This window comes from Hippopotamus amphibius, chromosome 2 (assembly GCF_030028045.1).
Source record: "Hippopotamus amphibius kiboko isolate mHipAmp2 chromosome 2, mHipAmp2.hap2, whole genome shotgun sequence".
NCBI classification, from domain to species: Eukaryota; Metazoa; Chordata; class Mammalia; order Artiodactyla; family Hippopotamidae; genus Hippopotamus; species Hippopotamus amphibius.
This window is the reverse complement of record NC_080187.1, coordinates 6,520,056-6,542,249: the sequence shown is the minus strand read 5'-3', so window position 1 is coordinate 6,542,249 and position 22,194 is coordinate 6,520,056. Positions and strand designations below refer to the sequence as shown.

At 41.4% G+C, this 22,194-nt stretch overlaps 1 protein-coding gene across 15 annotated transcripts in view; it reads right to left on the bottom strand.

The window, feature by feature from the left end:
- Window positions 1-21,972, bottom strand: part of FNBP1 (formin binding protein 1) — a 131,668-nt gene extending 109,696 nt beyond the window's left edge. For 14 of the 15 annotated variants that reach the window (XM_057719836.1, XM_057719841.1, XM_057719834.1 and 11 more), the window contains exon 1: window positions 21,700-21,972. In XM_057719836.1, coding sequence (XP_057575819.1) covers window positions 21,700-21,723 — 24 coding nt within the window. In that variant the 5' untranslated portion in view covers window positions 21,724-21,972. The remainder of the gene's footprint in view (window positions 1-21,699) is intronic. The other variant, XM_057719838.1, reaches the window with a different exon arrangement.
- Window positions 21,973-22,194: the final 222 nt, after the last annotated feature.

Genomic DNA, 22,194 nt, shown 5'->3' with positions numbered 1-22,194 from the left:
GGGTCCACTTTTATATACAGTTACTTACCACTTACGAAAATAAGACTATATGAATAAGGAAATGTGGTATATATAAACAATGGAATGTTATTCAGCCATGAGAAAGAAAGAAATACTGCTATCTGTGACACATCGATGGACTTGGAGGGTATTATGCTAAGTGAAAGAAGCAGACAGAGAAAGACAAATACTGTGTGGTATCACTTATATGTAGAACCTAAAAAAGCCAAATTCTGAAACAGAATAGAATGGTGGTTACCAAGGACTAGGGGGTGTGGTTGGGGGAAGATATGGAAATGGGAAGATGTTGGTAAAAGGGTACATCTTCCAGGTAGAAGATGAACAAGTTCTAATGTACAGCATGGTGATTATAGTTTATAACATTATATTACATACTTAAAAGTCACTAAGAGAGTAGATCCTAAATGTTCTCACCACAAAAAAGAGATGGTAATTATGTGACATGATGGAGGTGTTCGGTAAGGCTATGGTGGTCATCACTTTGTAATATATGTGTATCAAAGCAACAAGTTGTACATTTTAAGTGTATACAATGTTATATGTCAATTATATTTCAATAAAGCTGGGGTAAAGAAGAATACAACGTAGTTAAATTGTACTAGAAGAATTTCTACAAACTCTGAAAATTCTGTCCCCTGAAAATCTGAAGTGGGACTTTATTTCAAGCAATTAAAAATCAGCTTTCACTTTGATGTACCTCAAAAACTGGTACAAGAGTGTAAAGCAATTATATTCCAATAAAGAGCTAAAAAAAAAAAAAAGAACCAGCTTTTGCTAGCTAGAGATAGTAAAATAACACATCAAAAAAGACAATCCAAAAAAAAAAAAAAAAAAAGACAATCAAATGGTTATATTTTTCCCCAGACAGAAACCAACATACATGAGCCAAGCTGATTTTCTGGATTGAACTGACAAACAGATTGCATTGGTTTCGTAAAAAGTCTTTATGGGTTTAATAGTGATTTGGGATGAAAGATACATCCATGGAGTGATTTAAGAAAATATTTTGGAATACTGATTTTGTAATTTGCTCTGATGTTTACAAAAATCAATGAATAAAGCTCCAAAAGAGATCATTATGACGGTTCCATCTGGAGCCCAAACCTGCCACACAAATTCAAATTTGGCAATATTTAACTGGAAAGAAATAAACAATACCACCCCTGCTTGTTTTGTTGTTTGTTTTGGTTTTCTGAATGATGGCTGGCCAGGAAGGAACCTCAAGTTTTTCAAGTGGTCAAATGCACAATGCTGATTTTTATCTCTATAAACACTGGACTATTTTCACAGGACCCCCCACTAGATGAAAAACAAAACAAAAAAGGCTACAGAATATGAAAGTAACCACTACTGCAAGTTCCTTATAAAGCTGTTCTCATGATTTGCCTTTTAGGCAACAGAACTATGTTTTAATCATGTTCCTCCACGTGGATACTAAAGGGGAAATTCCCATTGGCTGTCAAAAGCCTAGCATGATACACATGGCAGGAACAGCAGTGATTCTACCTGGGAGATAATGCCATATGTGCTTATTTTCACATCAGCAATATATGTGAATATGGATTTTCTCATTTGATCAGAGGTACTTTAGAACTGCCCTCTAACTTTTCTTGTGTTAGGCATTTTCCTCCCTTTTTTGGTTTACTAAGTGTTGTCTATTTGAGACTAATAGTACAATAATAACTTTAAAATGACTATTTCTGGGCTTCCCTGGTAGCACAGTGGTTAAAAATCTGCCTGCCAATGCAGGGGACACCAGTTCTATCCCTGGTCTGGGAAGATCCCACATGCCGAGGAGCAACTAAGCCCGTGCGCCCCAACTACTGAGCCTGTGCTCTAGAGCCTGCGCGCCGCAACTAACGTCTGTAGGGCCCGTGCTCCGCAACAAGAGAAGCCACTGCAATGAGAAGCCCATGCACCGCAATAAAGAGTAGCCCCCACTTGCCACAACTAGAGAAAGCAGCAATGAAGACCCAACGCAGCCAATAAATAAAAATACATTTTTTAAACAAATAAATAAAATAAAATGACTGTTTCTGTAACACTTAAACTACCTCACATCAACATAAAACCAAAGGGTACTAAGAATTTAGTGACAACAGCGAAGATTACCACCGGGAAGAGGGGATGAATATGCCAGGCCAACTCCGCAGAGACAGAGTCCAATTCGAACCTTACGTTCCTTGTCCTCTGCTCTGAATGCCTTAACAGATCCAAGGGAGGTTAGTCCTCCAGAATCTTGAAAAGCTGACATTTTCTCAAGTGGCAGGCAGCCTTCAGCCCTTCATTCCCACTGCAGAACAACACAGAATATAAAACTCACTGGCCCCTGTAGCTCGTGGGTGTCAGCACACGGCCAGAGTTGGTTCTCACAATCTCTGTTACTGAGATGAATTAAAATCACTATTAAACAGATACCCATAGATTCCCACCTCTGTTTAAAAAAAAAAAAAAAAAAGACTTCTCCAAAACAATGTCAAATTGCTGCTATTTTCCCGAAGTGCTTCTGACTTAACATAAAACTGGTTATTCAGAACCGATGGGTTTTTAGGTGTTGAAAAATTATGATAGCAATTTCTAGAAATCTCACATCTATTAAACAGAAGAACGGCTGTAGTGTCTTTTCAGATCCACCCCTTTGACACCTCTCTCCATGCCGTGCACAATGCATGTTTGTGGAAGTGAGTTACAACACAGGTAAGCTGAATGACGTTTTTAGTCACTCTAACTATAGTGGCTTTAAAAAAAGAACTAAATAGTTATTTTTCAGTCCCACGCTGCAATTACAGTAAGATGTAAAAAAAGTCAACCTTGACCGCTCACTGTCAGCTCCATTCTCTGCTACTTCAGAACACTACCATTAGCTAACTTAACTGAAAGCCACTAAATACTGGTTTGCGTAGATAGCTTAACAACTGTTTTGGTGAAAAATTAATTTGCAGAGAGAATGACTCCCAATTAATTCTTTGAGTTTGGTCTAATGTTGTGGGTGTATTTTTAAATAGCACCTAATATACCCTTAGAACCTGTTTTGCAACAAGAGTTCTTAGACAATCATTAAGGAGACTTCAAACACGACACAACAATCCTTTAATTATTCGGGAGAAAATTTCTAGAACCCTTCTGAAGAGTTTAAGCTCAATTGCTTTATACACCGTTTAAAATGGTTTTTCAATTTCCAAAGACCAAGAAGCTTCCCAGATTAGCTGTTTGCCATCTTAGAGACAGCAAATAGGCCCAGTACCAGTCTGTTTTTATCTTTTTTTCTTTGAGATGAAATTCACATAACAAAATTAACAACACTCGATTGTTGAGCAGATATCAAAATGTTTGATTACACACAGTTGAGGAAACCTCTAAGATATGGCTGGTGGGAGCACAATGGTTAGACCCTCTTTGGAGGGTGGTTTGGTGATACTTATCCAACTTCTTAGTACTTATCCTCCAAATATACTTACACAGATGCAAAATAACACGTGACTATTAATCTGTGCTATTTTTAATAGGAAAATATGTTGAAGACAATTTAATGACCATAGCAAATTTCAATATATCCATATGATAGAATTTTATTTATTAACTAAGAATTAAGTCACGTTAAGAAAAATGAGGCATGTACAGCACAGGAAATTATACTCAATATTTTGTAATAACCTATAATGGAAAAGAATCTGAAATATATATCTATATACACACATATACGTATAACTGTATCACTTTGTTGTACACCTGAAACTAACACAACATTGTAAATCAATCATACTTGAATTTAAAAAAAGGAAAAAGGGGGAGGAGGAGAAGAATGAGGCAGCTAAGGGGGAAAAAACAAACAAAAAACCCCAAAACACCAAGATATTATAAGTGATAAAAGTAAGGTACCCAAAAGTACGAATATTATACTACACTTGTTGCGGGGGGAGGGGGGGCATCTGTTTATAAATGCTTGATAGCTCTCTGGAAGAATTCACATAAAAACTAATAACAGTGGTTGCCTCCAGGGAGGAAAAGTTGTGTATCGCCTATTCAAATACATACATAAATTCAATGCATAAATAAGAAATAAATCATGCTTTTGAAATCATGACTTTCCCCCAATTTGGCTTCTTTAACAGTCTTGCATCATCGCTGAGCTCTCAGAGTTCATTTAACTGTGGAAGTGCGTGTGGATATTACAGGGACAAAATGACACACAAGTAGGGGTGGTGGGAGGAGGTGAAGAGGTACGAATCTACCCTGGGCAAGGGTACTCCTGGTGGAGGGCAAAACTGGGACAAGCAGTCCAGAGACCAGGGGGAGAAGCTGAGGCTGGAAGAGAATGTCTAGGGGTACCTGGTAGGCAGGCAAGGGAAAGGACTGTCTAAATTCAGCTTTTACTCTCAGATGGTAAAGCCCTCCTTAGGTTTGGGCTCAGGTCCACACCTCATCCACTGCATAGGAGGTAACTCAGGTTCCTATGTGTTCTCCCCACAGTACCACTTGGAGCTGCCTACAGGATCCAGGGGATGGGTCATCTTTTTAAATCTGGGCATTTACCATTTAACCAGTTTCCCTGAGCTCAACCTTCTACTGACATCAGCAAATCCTACATCCCCTCCAGCTAGTCTCTCTTTTCTCCCTCTCTTTCTTTACTTTCATCCCATATGAGATTGCCTGGTCCCTAGGACAGGCTCACAATTCAAAGATGACCAAGTAAATAGTGTAGAAAATCCTTTAATCTCCCTTTGAGCTACCCTGATCTCTGCCACACTGAAAAATCAAGATAAGTGTAATCTTCAGCTTGGCCTACATTTGCAATCATTTAACAGCCAGCCCCACACTCTAAGCATGTGACGCAGGTGGGGTCTGTACCTCAAACAAACACGATTTACTTTTAAACAGATCTTTTTACAGACTACTGGACACGGGTGAAACCTAGCTGAACGCTGCTGATGGAGATAATCTTTTGCCCATTTCTGCAATTCACTCTGCAATTGATTCAAGTTTTTATTTTTTATTTTCATTTTTTAAATTTATTTATTTATTTATTTGGCTGTGCCAGGTCTTAGTTGTGGTAGGGCAGGTGTGCTCCTTAGTTGTAGCATGCAAACTTTTAGTTGAGGCATGCATGTGGGATCTAGTTCCTTGATCAGGGATCAAACCCGGGCCCCCTAAGTTGGGACCTCGGAGTCTTAACCTCTGTACCATCAGGAAAGTCCCTGATTAAAGGGTTTTTTTTTTAAATAAAGTTATTTATTTATTTATTTTATTGGCTGTGTTGGGTCTTCGTTGCTGCACGCAGGCTTTCCCTAGTTGCGGCGAGCAGGGGCTACTCTTCATTGTGGTGCGTGGGCTTCTCATTGCGGTGGCCTCTCTTGTTGCAGAGCATGGGCTCTAGGCGTGTGGGCTTTAGTAGTTGCGGCACATGGGCTCAATAGTTGTGGTGCACGGGCTCTAGAGCGCAGGCTCAATAGTTGTGGCACACGGGCTTAGTTGCTCCGCGGCATGTGGTATCTTCCTGGGGCAGGGATCAAACTGGTGTCCCCTGCATTGGCAGGCGGATTCTTACCCACTGCGCCACCTAGGAAGTCCCCTGAATAAAGTTTTTAATCTTCTTCTTCTTCTTCTAATTCCTCTCCTTCTCCTTTTTGGAAATAATCAAAGAATGTATAGATCTGCTTGAAATTATAAGAAACATTCTTTATCCCAGCCAAGTGTTTCCACTGTCTCTCATCTAATTGAGGGTTTCCTTCCCATGTGATTGACTGTTCCTTCCACTTTCTCAATTACTGGCACTTCACATTCCAAAAATCATCCAGAAGGTAAAGAAGAAAGAGGTCGTCAACCTGCATTTCATTTCCATCAGGTGCTTGAAAATTTTTATCTGGGAACAAAGTACTTGACTGCCTAAAGGTTTTCTGGAATGGTCTTATTTACCTACTTTATTTCTCTACTGATGTATCAAAGTGACAAAATACATTAAACATCAAGCCTTTCAGGTTTCTCAGCCACAACAGTCCTGGATGTTTCGGCCTGTGGAGTCATACCCAAGACATTCTATCCACATACAGAGCACCTGCCAGCTAAAGGGATGTGCTTAATGATTCTATTTATGTGTCAACTTTTTAAATGGCTGAAACTTTTACAAACCTCCTATTAACGTTATTGGCATTTCTTTGAGCTACAGTGTGGGAACTCTACGTAAAATTTCTAAATAGAGTTTCTAGCCTTGAAAGTAGTTACTCTACCATAACTGACCTTGACATAGTCTCCGTGTATTATGAACAGTACTCCTGGGACAACCACTTTCAGGGTCCGTTGATCCTGGAGCTCAGATTACCCTAGAACACTTGGGTTGAAGGGACTTGAGGTCATGTAGTCTAATTTACACCCAACCCATTGGTCACGTCTACAAAACCCCCAACCAAGAAGTACTCATTCAGTTTCTTCTCAACGTGGAACTCAAGACTGAGCTGAAGTATCACCACAACCAACAACATGTGAAGGTGAATAACGATAGCCAAAGCTCATAAAGCTTACTGTGTCAGACATTTACTGCTCTAAGTATTCGTCAACTCATTTAATGTTCTCAATAATTCCACACAGCAGGCACTATTATTATCCCCATTTTACAGATGAAGGAACTGAGGTTAGATGACTTGTCCCAAATTACTCAGCTCGTTAGTATCAGATCATGAACCAAGCAGTAGGCATCCAAACCCATGCACTGACTTAACTATAGAAATCTTACAAGAATAAAATAAAAGAATTTAAAAATAAGCAGCAATTAAAGACTAGAAGCCCAAGTGTTCCACTCAGAGAGCGAAGACAGAGTGAATAGCAGAGAGACGAGATTCATATGCTTGGCTTTAATCTGACAGATTCACTGCCTCTAGAATATTGATTCTATTTCACAACGAAAGCTACAGGAATTATTGTGCTTTATTTGGTATTTCTTAAACAACACTGCTTTAGTGGATTAGCATGGCTTACATTTCAAAGGAGAGAAGATGAACTGTAGTGGGAAAAAACCTAGAAAAACCATTTCTTACGAAAAGGAATGGCAGGGACTTCCCTGGTGGTCCAGTGGTTAAGACTCTGCGCTCCCAATGCAGGGGGTTCAATCCCTGGTTGGGGAACTAGATCCCACATGCATGCTGTAACTAAGAGTTCACATGTCACGACTAAGGAGCCCACCTGCTGCAACCAAGACCCAACACAACCAAATAAATAAATATATATAAAAAAAGAGTAGAATTGCTTAGCATTAAAAACAAACAAAAAGAAATGGCAATGAAATGTCTTCTTCTGTGGGTCAATGGCTCTGACAATATAAAAACTCTTGAGATTGTGTAAAGAATGACACGGCATCATCATATTCAAAGTGCACAATCTTGTGATAAGAACCTTAGAAGAAACTTAGTTTAAGGAGTTTATTTTCTCCTATAAGTCTTCATGTTAGAGCTTCTCACTTTCCTATTCCATCATCTTCAGAGAAAGTAAGTATAAATACTTCTTGAGTGTTCTTCAACTTTTCAATTTCTTACTCAAATGGATTCCTTCAGAGAGAAAGTGATCCGATTTTATTTTTAGAGAGAAGAAAAGGACACATGGTAGCCCTATTCTTACATAAATGAACAAGGGCAGTATTGTTATCTAGCCTGACATCCAAGGACGTTGTTCTAATTGCTATTTTATAAGAAATCACCTCCCAGACTTAGTGGGAGAAGACCACTTAATTACAGGTCAGCAATTTGACAGGGACATTTTGTCTCTGCTCCTCCATGGCTGGGGCCCCAACCAGAAAGGCTTGAAGGCTCTGGGGACTTGACTGCGAGGGGGTACAATCATCTGGACGCCCTTCACTCAGGCTGGCCGCTGATCACGACTGTTCATAGACACCTCAATTGGGTTGTCAGCCAGAAGCCCTACAGCTGACTTCTCCAGATGAACTCTCTATGCGGGCGGCTTGGGCTTCCTCACAACACGGCACTGAGTTCTACGCCTAAGCATCCCCAAGGGGCACGGCGAAAGTGCATGGCACAGTTCCGATCCTGCTTCAGAGAGGATCACACGGCATCATATGGCATGGCTTTCACCATATTCCACCGCTCAAGGAAGTCACGAGGATCTGGCTAGTTTCAAGGGGAAGGGGTGTAAGCCCTCCTCTGCCCCTCAGTGGGAGGACTCTCAAGGTCACACTGGAAGAGCACGCAGAGTGTGAGATACTGTTGCAGCCATCCTTGCAAAACAGAATCTGTCACACATATGAAGTAGATAGAGCTCCCCCCCCCCAAATCGGATCGATTTGGTGATCTAGTATTGCCGATTTTAAACTACCTCTGAGAAATGTAAAGCGGAAAATGAAGCAATATATCAGGTAAGACAGAGATCTAAGTCAACACAGTGTAAACTGAGTAATTCTAAACATGCGCTAATCATCTCCAAAGCAACTAGGCAGCTTTCAAAGAAGTAAAATTGAAACTTAGACTGTCTGCGAAAAGCTATTAAAATGATGCATGTGTGACATTAACTTCTAATTATTACCAAAAAATTCACTGTCCGTCAGAGACCATTTACTTTTATTTTTTTATTTGTGAATTGGCACATTAGTTTTACTTCTACGCCTACTGAAGCTTCAAGATCTGTTTATTACGCTCTTATAACAATTTACAAAACCAATCAACTCTTAATAGTCTACACCCCTCCTAACCTAAACCAAGTTTCACATAATGATTCTCAGTAAGGTAAACAGTTCAGCGAACAGAGAGCACAGCCACTGTCCAAAAGGGCAACATATTATGACAGTTTTTCTAAGTGACAGAGTTCTAAAGTTAAATAAGAGTGCTTGCAGGAATATAACTACGCCAAGCTTAGAATTTTACCATTTTAATTCTAGCTTTTCTGATTACCCACACTTACAGTGGGTAATCAGATCCAAACAGACCCAAACAGCCTGGATCTGTCCCCAGAGCCTGATGCATACATTTAACTATCTACCAGATACTAGATACTTAGATATCTAAGAGGCATCTTGCAAAATGTCCAGCACTAAACTTCTGTTCTTTTCCCCATCAAGCTTAATCCTACTGTTTTCAGTCTCTCACAGCTTTATTTTTCTCCACAGCATTTATCATTATTGGATACAGTAGATATACCCTTATACTTGCCTTTAGATCACATATATAAAGGCAAATTTTTTTACTCTTTGGTTTACTGCCATTTTCCCTTCGCCTAGGGCAAAGCGCGGCATAGAGCAGGTGGTCAATAATATTGCTGAATGAATTAATTATGACTTACCTGTGTTCCTGAGTAAATCACAACGAGAGAACCACAAGGACTAAAGAATACCCTAGAATGATTATGTTTGTAAGTGGCTGACAGGGTAAGAAAGTAGCTCCAAAATGTTGCTAGATTTTAAAATTTTTATAAGGAATAAAAATGAGCAAAAAAGTGTTAAATCGTGCTACCTAAGGCACATCAGAATTACCTAGGAGAGCTTTTAAATTTACAGATGCTCAGACTTGCCAGTTTGGGAAATGATGGGAAGGGAGATGATGATGAACACCCAACAGCCAATCTGGCAACCTGGATGGAATCTCAGGGATGCAAGATGGAATAGAGATTAGAATTTAGAAGGTCTAAACATAACCAAATACCCTGTAGTCTGTATAAAGAAAGAACAGGTTAAAAGGACAGGGAATCATCTACATAGCATCTGTAAAAGAGGCTCTATTCTCTCCTTAATGTAGATCTATCCCTCCAGAAGAGATAGGTGACTCAGGCTTCCATAGTTTGGTGTCACAATCCATTAAGTTCCTTTGATTTTATGCTCTCCAAGAAACTGTGTATAGAATTTAGCTTTCCACACTCATTAGCCTTCAGGGAGAAAATGTGCACTTCAGCAAATATGAATAGCTAGTCTCCTTATGGATATACTTCTTGTTATAAATTTGAAACTTTGCATTCTGGTTTGTGCATCAGTCTGGGGAATTTGGTTAATGTGAGTCACCTCCAAGGCATACTGAAAATACCAAATCTGTTAGCTTAAAAGAGCTGAGGAGCAGATCCTAGAAGCTCTATCAAGGTTGTATTGAATACTATCTGAACAGAAACAAAGAGAGGGCAAGAAAGAAGTGACTGTAGGTTTTCATTTTGTGCCCAACGGGAAAGGAAAAAAAAAAAAAAAAAAAAGAACTGAGGCTGATGTATTTACGATTTAACCCACTAGCCAAAGCAGTGAATTGACCTCATTCTCCCCAATACCTTGTCTCACCACTTATGATGTACACTGGCCAGGTCTTCTTTAGGCATCCAAGACTCCCTAGCAATTCATTTACATCAATTCCACCCTTATAAAAATGTGGCGGGGTGCTCTCTGCTCCGAGCCGCAGGATTAATCCAATCAGCCAATTAGCGTAGTCCAGCCGGCAGCCATCTAGCTCCTTTCCAATACTCTCCACATTGCAGCAAGGAGACTGAAAAACTAGCCTCAGAGCTATTGCTTTCAGCAGTTCAAGGGTGGGTGCCTTGTATGCCCTCAAGGTGAAGCCACAGTCCTCACCTGGTTTCAGCTACAGTCTACCTTTTCAGGCTCCTCTTTGTGTGCTCTGCTCATTCTGGAGCTCTGTGTCCTGTTATACTTTTGGGCTTTTGGACATGGCATTTACTCCCTCCTCCAGGAAGACTATCTAGATCACCTTCCCAACCTGACCACCCCACTTCACCTGTGAAACTTACCAGTCCTTCAGTACTCCATACAGATGCCATTTCTCCCCGAGCTGAGTTACACTCCTATGTACAAGTTTCCACGTAGTTACCCCACCTTAGTACTTGTCACACTGTACTGCAATTTCCTATCTATGTTTCTGCCCCCCCCCCACTAGACTATAAGCCACTTGAGGGCAAGAACCATGTCTTGGCACTTAGTAGATGCTCAAAGAGTAAATAGATACTATGGACAAAATATGGAAGCCTCAGTCATTCATGGTATCTGTCTCTCTTGCCTGATATAATTTTTATAATTTTGGTCTCTTCTATGTACTAAAGTCACATTATTTGCCACAAACGTCGCTGATCCTCCTGCCGAAAACAGTAATGGCAATTAAGAATTACATCTAGGGCTTCCCAGGTGGCACACTGGTTAAGAATCTGCCTGCCAATGCAGAGGACACAGGTTCGAGCCCTGGTCAGGGAAGATTCCACATGCCTGGGAGCAACTAAGCCCATGAGCCACAACTACTGAGCCTGTGCTCTAGAGCCTGTGCTCCACAAGAGAAGCCACCACAATGAGAAGCCTGCACAGAGCAACGAAGAGTAGCCCCCACTCACCACAACTAAAGAAAGCTCACGCAGCAACGAAGACCCAATGCAGCAAATAAATAAATAAATAAAATTAATTTAAAAAAACTACATCTAGGACTTCCCTGGTGGTGCAGTGGTTAAGAATCTGCCTGCCAATGCAAGGGACACAGGTTTGAGCCCCGGTATGGGAAGATCCCACATGCCACAGAGCAACTAAGCCCATGCGCTGCAACTACTAAGCCCACATGTCGCAACTACTAAAGCCAGCGGGTCTAGAGTCTGTGCTCTGCAACAAGAGAAGCCACCACAATAAGAAGCCCCTGCTCGCCGCAACTAGAGAAAGCTCACGTGCAGCAATGAAGACCTAATGCAGTCAAAAGAAAAGAAAAGAAAAAGAAAAAAAAAGAAAGAAAGAAAAAGATAAAAAGAATTACATCTATCCTGGGAATTCCCTGGTAGTCCAGTGGTTAGGACTTTCACTGCCATGGCCCAGTTTCAATTCCTGATAGGGGAACTAAGGTCTCACAAGCCGCATAGCACAGCCAAAAACCAAAAAACCAAAAAAAAGAATTACATCTATCCTAAGATGATAGGGAGACTTTTTACGTACACCTTAGTATGGTTTGAAAATTGAACAATGCAAACAGATAAAGATAAGTAAATTTTAAATTTAAAAATTCAGAGTCATGCTGAAACATACATTTTATATACACATACACACTCATGAAATCCCAATTTCTTTGCCCAAACATTGCCAGGCATTTCCATACATATCTGTCCTAACACAAACATTTTTAAACTTCTTAGTTCTCTTTGCTAAGGAGAAATCAATCTCAAACTAATACGTACATATGATATGTAGAATAATTCATTAGCTGTCTAAAGCAGCAAATATCCAGCTTTTCGGAGGAAATAATGTCACTTCAGTAGAATTTTTTTTAAAGTGTTAATAACAGCCAAAGAGAACTATCTCCCCCGAGGGATAACAGTAAAATAATACCTTAAGTAGATCCAAGTATATTGCTGTAAGTTGGTATGGTTAGTGTCTTGCAGTGCATTAAAAAATTTTTTTTTAAGGAAAAAGAAAAGAGATAAACATGCATGATCTTCTGTAATTCATATTCCTTTCCAAAGCACTGATTTCCAGGCACTTTCCTACTATTAGGTTATTTTATTTTATGGTTAATATGAAAACAGAATTTTAGATCAAAGGACAGACTGCACTGTGCAAACTAGAATTGCTCATTTTTCACAAGTGCTGTGCCAGCAGGAGAGCGCTGCAAATTTGCTCCCAAGGAATAGAGTTGTTTGTTTGTTTTGTTTTTTTTCCTTTAACCCTCCCCTAGGCTCTCCTAACTTGTAAGTCCCCCTCACTTCTCATCCAACAATCTCAAAGCACTTCACAAACAAGCACTCATCTTTATGCTTTCTTGTGGAGAGGAAGGCAAGCATCACCATACCACTTTATAGATCGGGAAAAGGAGGGGCAGAGATAAAGACTTGCCCAACACTAATAAGTGCTGGGTGAGGCAAGCCATGCGCCCGGCTGAGCCCTTCCAGCTTGTCTCACCCACCTGGGCACACCCACGCCATTTCTCCCAAGGACCCGTAGGGTATTTTAATGCATTTCAGGAACTCACTCTCAGTTTTGGTTGTGCAAATAGAAGTACAAGGGGAACAGCTTCCTGTAAAAGTGCCAAGTTCTCTTTTGCTATTGATATGAAGGGCAATATTTAGATTCTTGTTCCTGAAGAACCAAAACTCTGAAGCCCTTCATGGGACAGCCAGAGCACCCCCAAAGTGTCGATTTCATTAAAAATAATTTTCACCCAATTTTGTTAGACCCCCAAAGGAGAAACTTGATACTACTCTTACTATTTAATACATTTACAAATTAATTTCTTTAAATTAAAAAGGAAAAAAAACCCTTTGGATTTAAAGGAATGGGGGAGTGGGAATCACTAGACCCATATGGAAACACCTGCTAGAATAGAGGCTTCCTTCATAGTAGTTTCTGTTGCGTTTACAGCACTGTGAGTCATTGGTTCTCAATGATTCTCAATGTGAGTAACATCAAATGTTTTAGAAAGCAAAACCTCCGTCAGTGATCGGGGAAATATGAGTGAGTAATGGGGAAAAGGGGAATTGTGAGCTACTAATACAGAAGATGCATTTAAAAAAAAACAAAACTACATTTGTTTAGTGTTAGGGAAAAAATATTTAAATTCTAGCACTAGCATTCATTGTTTGGGTGGGTCTGGTCTATAAAATGCAAATAACAAACTCACAGGGTCCTTGTTAGGTTATGAAAGGATGCATTTAAATCCCCTAATCAAGGTGCATTAAGCACTTAACAAGTTGGTTCTCTTCCGTTTTCATACTTTAATAAAAGAGGAGGGAGAATTTGGGTTCCATGCATGATACCTCAGAAAGGGAGGTAGCAGAGTAGTATTTATTACAATTTGTGGTGGGGAAGACTGAGGGCTCTAAAAGACTACGTGGGGGCAAAAAGATAAACACGAATGCCAAAAATATTGATAATCTTGAAGTTGGGTGATGAGTACATAGGGGCTCATCATATTTTCTCTAAGTATGTTTGAAAATTCCTATAATAAAAAGTTCAAACAATAAAAATACATTTTGATTGTACTAACTTTAAAAAAAGGATGAGGAGGAGAGCTCTACAATTCCAGACCTGGGATTGAATCTCTGCTTTCTACTCTGGGAACCTGGTAAGTTGTTTTACTGTTCTGTGCTTCGATTTCCTCTCTTGTAAAAGAGGATGATGATGTGGCCAGTGCAGAGATGTGCCGCTCAGATTCTTCTTCCAGAAAGGACTCCCTGCCCAGCTGCAAGGGGTGTGATTAGCAGAGAGCCTCCTTTAGGGTCTGCCTCGTCTTTTGAGCCAAGGTCATGGTGTTCTTTCAGCAGCCCCCCACCAACAGCTGAACAAGATGGCAGCCAAGGTCACAACACTCGTGGGACAGTCCTTTGCCAATGAATTAGCAAGGCGGTGGTACCAGGACCTGGCCACTTCTGCCCAATGTGAGACTCCCTGAATGGGTAATCTTTGCTCTAGAGCTCCTCATTGGAGACTTTGTCAGGCAGCATTATGGTCTGATGGCTCCCTCTGCCCAACGGCACTTGCTCCTTTTTTCCTTTCACAGGTGTTACTTCCCTATAAAGCTTAGCACTCCTAACTCCATCTCAGAATTTTCTCAGATGCTGGCACAAATGGTACCTAACTTCGCTGGATTCTTGTAAAGAATAATGAGATGGATGGGAAAATTTTGCACAGCACCTGGGACATGATAAGCTCTCAATAATCAGCAATGTTTGTTGTTTTGGTTTGGTTTTTGTTCTGTTTTGTTTCTCTTTCAGTTTTATTGAGATATAACTGACATGCAGCAATGTATAAGTTTAAGGTGTACAGTATGATAAAAATGGGCAATGTTGATGACAATTATTCAACAGTGTTTAAGGCATGGTGCGTGTGAAATTATTACAAGAACTATAGAGTTTATGCAATTATAATCTATTTCTATTTTTATAACCCATAGAGTAGAGGAGTAAACGTGGAAACTGTAGCTGCTGCATTGTTATACACTAAAACCATAGATATTAATCTAAGAAATAATTCTTATTAAAAACTTCATTCCAATCATTAGAATGGTGTGTTCTAAGTTTTAAAAAGAAACCAAAATATAGCTAATGTCATTACAGTTTAAATGTGAACAGGTCTTAATAATTTTTGCAACAAGAAATTGGAAGTTTCATCTATTTTGTTGGTGGTGGTAGTGGTATGAATAGTTCTAGTATTAAACAATTGAGGTTAAACAATTAAAAGCATTAAACAATTAAATGCATTAAACAATTAAGGTTGTTAAGATTCACATAAATTTAGCATAGAATTTTATAGATGAGTTAAAAGAATCAATATTAAAAATTTGTATACTCCCAACTAACTCTTTAATAAAATACACATATTTGGCCCTTTATGACTTTTTAATTTTTTTTAACTAGATACATCACTAGGCTCAAGCTAGTATGACTACATATTACTAAATCAGGAAATAAATATTTCATTACAAACACCAATTCCAGAAGACTTCACACCCACATTCCAAAATCTAATTAGATTAATTTCCTAGGGCATTCTGTATTCTTGGTAGCTTGCAATTTTTAAGTGTCAAAATAAAGCCTTATTTTTAAGTGTGGGTGGTGTTGATGAAACAAGTATGAGTAATACTTGCAGGAAACACAATATTAGCTTTAGCAAGGAAGTGGGTGATACCTGAATAGTCCTTCAAAGTGGCACTTTCCATGTCGCACCAATGTAAAGCAAGAATTCTAATGTGGTCACACAGGAAGCACAGCTAAAACCCCTTACCGTGCTTGAAACACAGTTTTATCTACCAGAAGTGTACGGTTCAGGATGATATCTACTGTATAAAGTGAAGGTAACACGCTGATGGGTAAATTTCAACCACAAAATCGCCAGACTTCCCATGTTTTGTTTAATATCTACCAATCAGAGGGACAACTACCATATCGCTTATCCGTGGAATCTAAAAAAATGATACAGATGAACTTATTCAAGAAACAGAAAATAGACTGGGGATTCCCTGGTGGTCCGTGGTTAGGACTTGGTGCTTTCAATATCATGGACCTGGGTTTGATTCCTGGTTGGGGAACAAAGATAATGCAGGCTCCCAGCTGCACAGCAAGAAAAAAAAAAAAAAACCCAAAAAACAAAACAAAACAAAAAAACAACCAAAAAAACCCCCAGAAATAGACTCACAGACATGGAAGACAAATTTATGGTTATCAAAAGGGAAGGCGGGGGAGCAGGGAAGGACAAGTTAGGAGTTTGGGATTAGCAGATACAAACTACTACATATATCAATAACATAGATAAACAACAAGGACCTACTGTATAGCACAGGGAACTATATTCAATATCTTGTAATAACCTATAATGAAGAAGAATCTGAAAAAGAATATATATACACATGTATATATGACTGAATCACTTTGCTGTACACCTGAAACATTATATATCAACTATACTTTGATTACAAAAAATAAAGATAAAAAATAAATTTTTTTAAAAACCTACTAATCAGAAAAGACTGTGCAAACTCTGTTTTAATAGAGAGGTAGGCATGACAGAATTAAACTTTTTTGGTCTATCTTTTGGGACCAACAGGAGAGACATCACTCCTGCTCACTGAAGTCCCAGGAGCGATGTCTCTCCTGTTGGTCTTGCCAGGTTTATCCCAAACTGAAATTTCTGAAGGGTTAAAGAAGAAAGAGCAGGAGAAGAGCTATGCACTGTTGTTAGTACTCTACTCCATTTAGTACTGCGCAGTAAAAAGAGGTACTAAATTCTCCAAATCCTGCAACTATTAAGAGTCCATTACTTCAAGGTTAAAAAAGAATCAGTATTGCCTAGTTTAAAATTTTAACACACTATAAAGTGTTCTTATATAAACACACACATAGGACTTCCCTGGTGGCACGGTGGTTAAGAGTCCGCCTGCCAATGCAGGGGACACAGGTTTGGGCCCTGGTCCAGGAAGATCCTACATGCCGCGGAGCAACTAAGCCCAAGCACCACAACTACTGTGCCTGTGCTCTAGAGCCCTCAAGCCACAACTACTGAGCCCACGTGCCACAACTACTGAAGCCCATGTGCCTAGAGCCCGTGCTCCACCACAACAGAGGCCACTGCAATAAGAAGCCCATGCACCGCAATGAAGAGTAGCCCCCACTCACAACTAGAGAAAACCCCGTGCACAGCAACAAAGACCTAACGCAGCCAAAAATAAATAAATAATAAATCTTTAAAATAAAATAAACACAAATATATACATCAGGTATAAGCAGAATGAACAACAGAAGAGAACTTTTTAAGCTCTACTTTAAAGGTTAAAAAAAAGGTCGAGGGGACTTTTCTGGAGGTCCAGTGGTTTAAGACTCCATGCTTCTGAACTAAGATCCCACTGGCCGCGCAGTGAGGCCAAAAAAAGGGGAAAAAAAGGTCTAGACTGTATATTTGTGGGGAAGGAGTATAAATCTCCTGACCTTCTGCTTAATTTTGCTGTGAAATTAAAACTGCTCTAAAAAAAGTCTATTAAAAAAAAGTGCCTAGGATTATTTTTTCAAATGTGCACAACTGCCAAAGCGCAGAAAGGCATTAAAACTACCCTCCCATTATTTTAAAACAGCAAATGTTAAAACAAAAGGAAAAAAGGGTTTATTCATTTATTCAATAAATATTTCTTGAACTACTACTGTGAGGCAGCTGGTAGACAATTCTTTCACTGCTGCCTCTTAAAGGTGCACACCACAATCAATGTCAAATTAAGTACATGGGACTTCCCTGGTGGTCCAGTGGCTACGACTTAGCGCTCCCAAGGCAGGGGGCCCGGGTTCCATCCCTGGTCAGGGAACTAGATCCCACATGCCGCAACTAAGAGTTTGCATGCCGCAACTAAAGATCCCGCATGCCGCAACGAAGCTCCCTCATACTGCAGCTAAGACCAGCTGCAGCCAAATAAATAAATAAACATTTTTTAAAAATAAAAAAAAATTAAGTACAGTCAACCCAGGTGGCTTAACATAGTAATATGTTAAGCAATATGTATTATTCGGGTCTCTCTGTTTACTTTCTTGCTGTTATTATTTTGGGCTACTCCATTTCGTATTAGCACCAAAAGAAAGAGAGAAAGATGGCAGAGAGGACACTGGAAGATAAAAGTAGATTCTATTACCGAGTAAACTACTAGCCACAAAGAGTAGAACAAGGAAAGCTAAAATTTCCAATGGATTTATTCTTGCTTCATATTAATGATCAAGCTCATAAAAAGCTGAGCTGACACTTCAATAAAAACTTCTCACTTCTTTCTAATATGTAGGTACAAAACCAAAAAAAATTCAAATGTGAGAAATTCTTGCTTTTCAATTTCTCCAATGATTGGTCACAATTTCAAGTCAGGGCAAACTATTTAGCCTATTAACATGACTTTTTAAACAAAGTCTTGAGTAAATGCATTTTGGTTCATCTTGGAAACAAATCTCTCTTTTGACTGTGACGTTGCAGGCTAAAGTTAAAACCTACTTTATATGCTTTCACTGAAATAAGTAGATATCCTTTAATGTATATAAACTGACCTGGACTCCCATCAGTGCCTTGCACACAGCAGCTGTTCAATAAAAAATTTAAAAATTGCTTAAAATGCAAACTATTTAGGCTATTAACATGACTTTTTAAACAAAGTCTTGAGTAAACACATTTTGGTTAATTTTGGTACAGAAACAATTTTACTATCTCCTGATCACTTTAAATTTGCCATTTACACCTTGTTAGGACTTCTGACATAAAATAGAAAGCCCCGATTTTAATATAATCTAATCCAATAATTATTATTATTACAAATTATGGGGTTTGAGTCCATTTTTATGATAGCATAACTTTCTGACATTTCAGGATTTCTCAAAAATGTCCCAGAATAACAAAGGTTACGCCTATGGAGAGGTTAAAAAAGCGGGGGGTGGGGGAGAAGAGAGAACGGTTTCCACTCTGTCTACAGAGCAGGATGTGGCTAAGAACAGGCCTATTAATGTAAAGTACATGGCAGAAACCTGTCATTTTGAAAAGCCTCTATGGATGCTGACTGGCGTCCTAAAATGTGTGTGAAATCTGTTGGCATTTGTGAAGCTGCAAACACCTGTTACAAAGGACTCATGGTCACCCAAACCCGAGCTCCATCTCTCTCCATCCAGAAGCATCATTCTGCCAAGTTAGGCTTGGGCGCCCCGTCATTATCTCATTACCCAAGTGCATGATTCCACAGCCACCATTCAAGGAAAACCCTCAATCACAGCCCTACCAGGCTGCCCAGCGCTGCCCAACGCACCGCACAACACCCAAGTCCCTCACCACCACAGAAAAGGAGGTTTACTCTTCAGAATCCTTCATTATTCTAATTAAAAAAAAAAAAAATCTCAAATATTAATAAAACAAGGCAACTGGAAACAGACATTTTGTTGCCCTTACGCTTCTTGGAATTTAAACTCAGATTTTGCACTTCTCTTGGTGGAAATGATGTGTTCATTCTTTTCCCTCTATTAACCTCTAAGCTACTCAAGGGCAAAGGGCGATACACTGGTGGAATGTCTTTTTCTTTTTTTAACTCTTCACTGACATATACTTGCATAGAGACAACAGATGACTCTTTCCTCAGAAACCTTACCAAATGAAATTTTTTTCAAGTATTTTACACACCTTCTCCCTTAAAAATCTTTTCCAATTATTCACTGTAGAAAATTTCAAGCATTGACAGTAGTAAGCATAGTATCACATGTCCCCCTTACCCATCACTCAGCTTTAACAATGACCAGCTCCCCAGCTGTTTCATAGACATCCCCATCCACCACCCCAAATTCTTTTCAAGCAAATTCAGATTTCCTCTCACTCATATATTCCAGTTCCCACTGATTTTCAGCAACTCCTTGTCTCTGCCTTCCTTTCCACCCTCTATCACCCCAAAAAGAAGTGTACAGAACAACGCAGATGATTGTAGCTATTTTACTGGTTTTCTTCTCCTAGCTAACCGCCCCCCCCATCTCTTCTGGATCACCTTCTATAACGTTCGGCAACATCACCAGTGAAATGCTCACCACTGTGTTCAATCCCTTTAACTACAACCTATCTCACTTACAAATATATTGTATCCCCCCCCCAATAATCCCCTTCTCTAGTTTGAACAAGTGAAAAAAAAATCGTGCCAAAATTTCTCTTCTCTTAATAAAAAAATTACTTCTGATTTGTTCCCCCATCCCAGATAAGGTAGAAAGAGCCAAAGGGAGTGGAGAAGAAATAGAAGAAGAGAGAAATTCAACACTTAAAATGGTAGATTCTGCCTAATTGGCCCGTGTGTAAATACTTTAAACCATCTGTTACTGCTATTTTTAAAATGAATACTTGTAAACATCAGTCGAAAATGTGAGTTCCTTTAGATAGAGGATGTTTACAAAATGAACTATCTTAATTGAAGGGAGCTATTGCCTTCAGGATTTTGGTATTAATAACAGTAGCTGTTTCTAAGCCTAAGAAACGGTTATGTAAAAACAATTAAAGCAAAAAAATAGCAATAATAATAAGGGAGGATGCGCTCTGTTTCCATAGCTGTTCTAACCTTGTTTTATTTTGACGTGAGATTTCTTGGCCTCAGCCCAGAGAGCAACCACCACCCCACACTTTCTCCTCCACACCCTTTACAAATGGAATTCCGAAGGGAGGCACTTTCGAGTTCATCTTGGGAAATGTCTCGTCTTGAGAACATTTCAGTGCAATAATTGAGATTTCATCTACTCCTCCCTCTGGACACTGCTCTGCCCATCCCTTGCCCAGCGGTTTCCTCAGGAATCCAGAGGAAGGCAGGAAAACGAGCTCCAGTCCACAAAGCCAAGGCCTCTCCTCCCCGAGGACGCTCTGAGCACCGCCTTGGCATCCTGCGTTCGCCCTGGTCCGGGGAGAGGAGCTCTCAGACACCACGCTACTTGTTTATTCATCCTCGCCCCAGGTTAAGGATCCCGGCGGCGCGCTCCCTTCCCCATTTTAGACTCTTACCTCTGAGCAGTTAAAAAATACAAAATCTACCCCGCGAATGCCTCTTCCTGAAGGTGATAACACCAGATCTCCCTCTAACTCCGACTACTCTCCCCTCCAGGCCAAACGCCGCAGTCCCCACATCAAGTCCACGATCTGAGCTGCTCCTCAGAGAATCACAAGTGCACCCCAAACCACCACAGGGCAAACGTCCTCGCCACTAGAGGGTAGACACCAGTTCTCGCCCCTGCGCCCCAAAACCCAAGACCTGGGACCCGCCCCCCGGAGGAGCTCCCGACCCGCCCGCACCTCCACGAAGAGAAAGCAGCCTAGGACCTCGGCTCTGGGCGCCGAATACCTAAAGCAGCCCTGAAAACCCCCGGGCTTCCAGGTCCCCACTGAGTCGTCCCGCGGCGTATCGGTTACTCGCTCCGGGGAATTAAGGCTCTTCCCAACACACACCGCTGGTCTAGGGGCGCCGAGGACAGGGAGTCCCGCCCGCGCCCCCTGCTCAGGCCGCGGGGGGACCCAGATCCGCGCCCCCTGCTCGCGCGGCCGGGGACCCACACCAGCGCCCCTCACCTCCGAAGGGCGAATCTGGCTCGCACCTTCTGCTCAAGCCAAGGCCGACGAGGGGCGCCCCGACCTGCTCTTCCCCAGCAGGCCGCCGGGACCCCGACCAGCGCACGGTCGCCTCCCCCCGGGCCGCCCGGCCCGCGCCCCCAGCCCCGGCGCGCCAGGCACCTTCCCCCGCATCCCGGCGGGCCCAGCCCCGCACTCACCCAGAGCTCGGTGCCCCAGCTCATGGTGCAGGGGGCGGGAAGCGGCGCGCCGCGCGGCAGGCGCGGCTCTCCGGTCCCCTCCCCGGCGATCCCTTCGCCCCTCGAGCTCCCCGCGATCGAGGAAAGCCCGTGCCCGCGCGGCCGCCGCCTCCTCCGGCTCGCCGCTCCTCGCCCTGGGTCTCCTCGGCGGCTCCTCCTCCCCGTCGCTCCTCCGCAAAATGGCCCGAGGAAGCGGCGGCCGCGCTCGCCGCAGCGCCCGCCCCACACCCGGAGAGCGCGGGGAGGGGCGGGGCCGCGCGCCGGGGGCGGGGCCGGCCTGACAGCTCGCGCAGGCGCGGGCCCCGCCCCCGCCCCGGCCCCACCTCCTTCTCGGCGCCCTCCGCCCCGGGGTCCGGAAGGACTCGGAGGGAGGAAGGGGGCTGCCAGGATCCGGAGCCCCGGGCCTTCCCCCCGCCACCCGCTGATTTCTCTTTTTATTACTTCTTAGCAGCCACA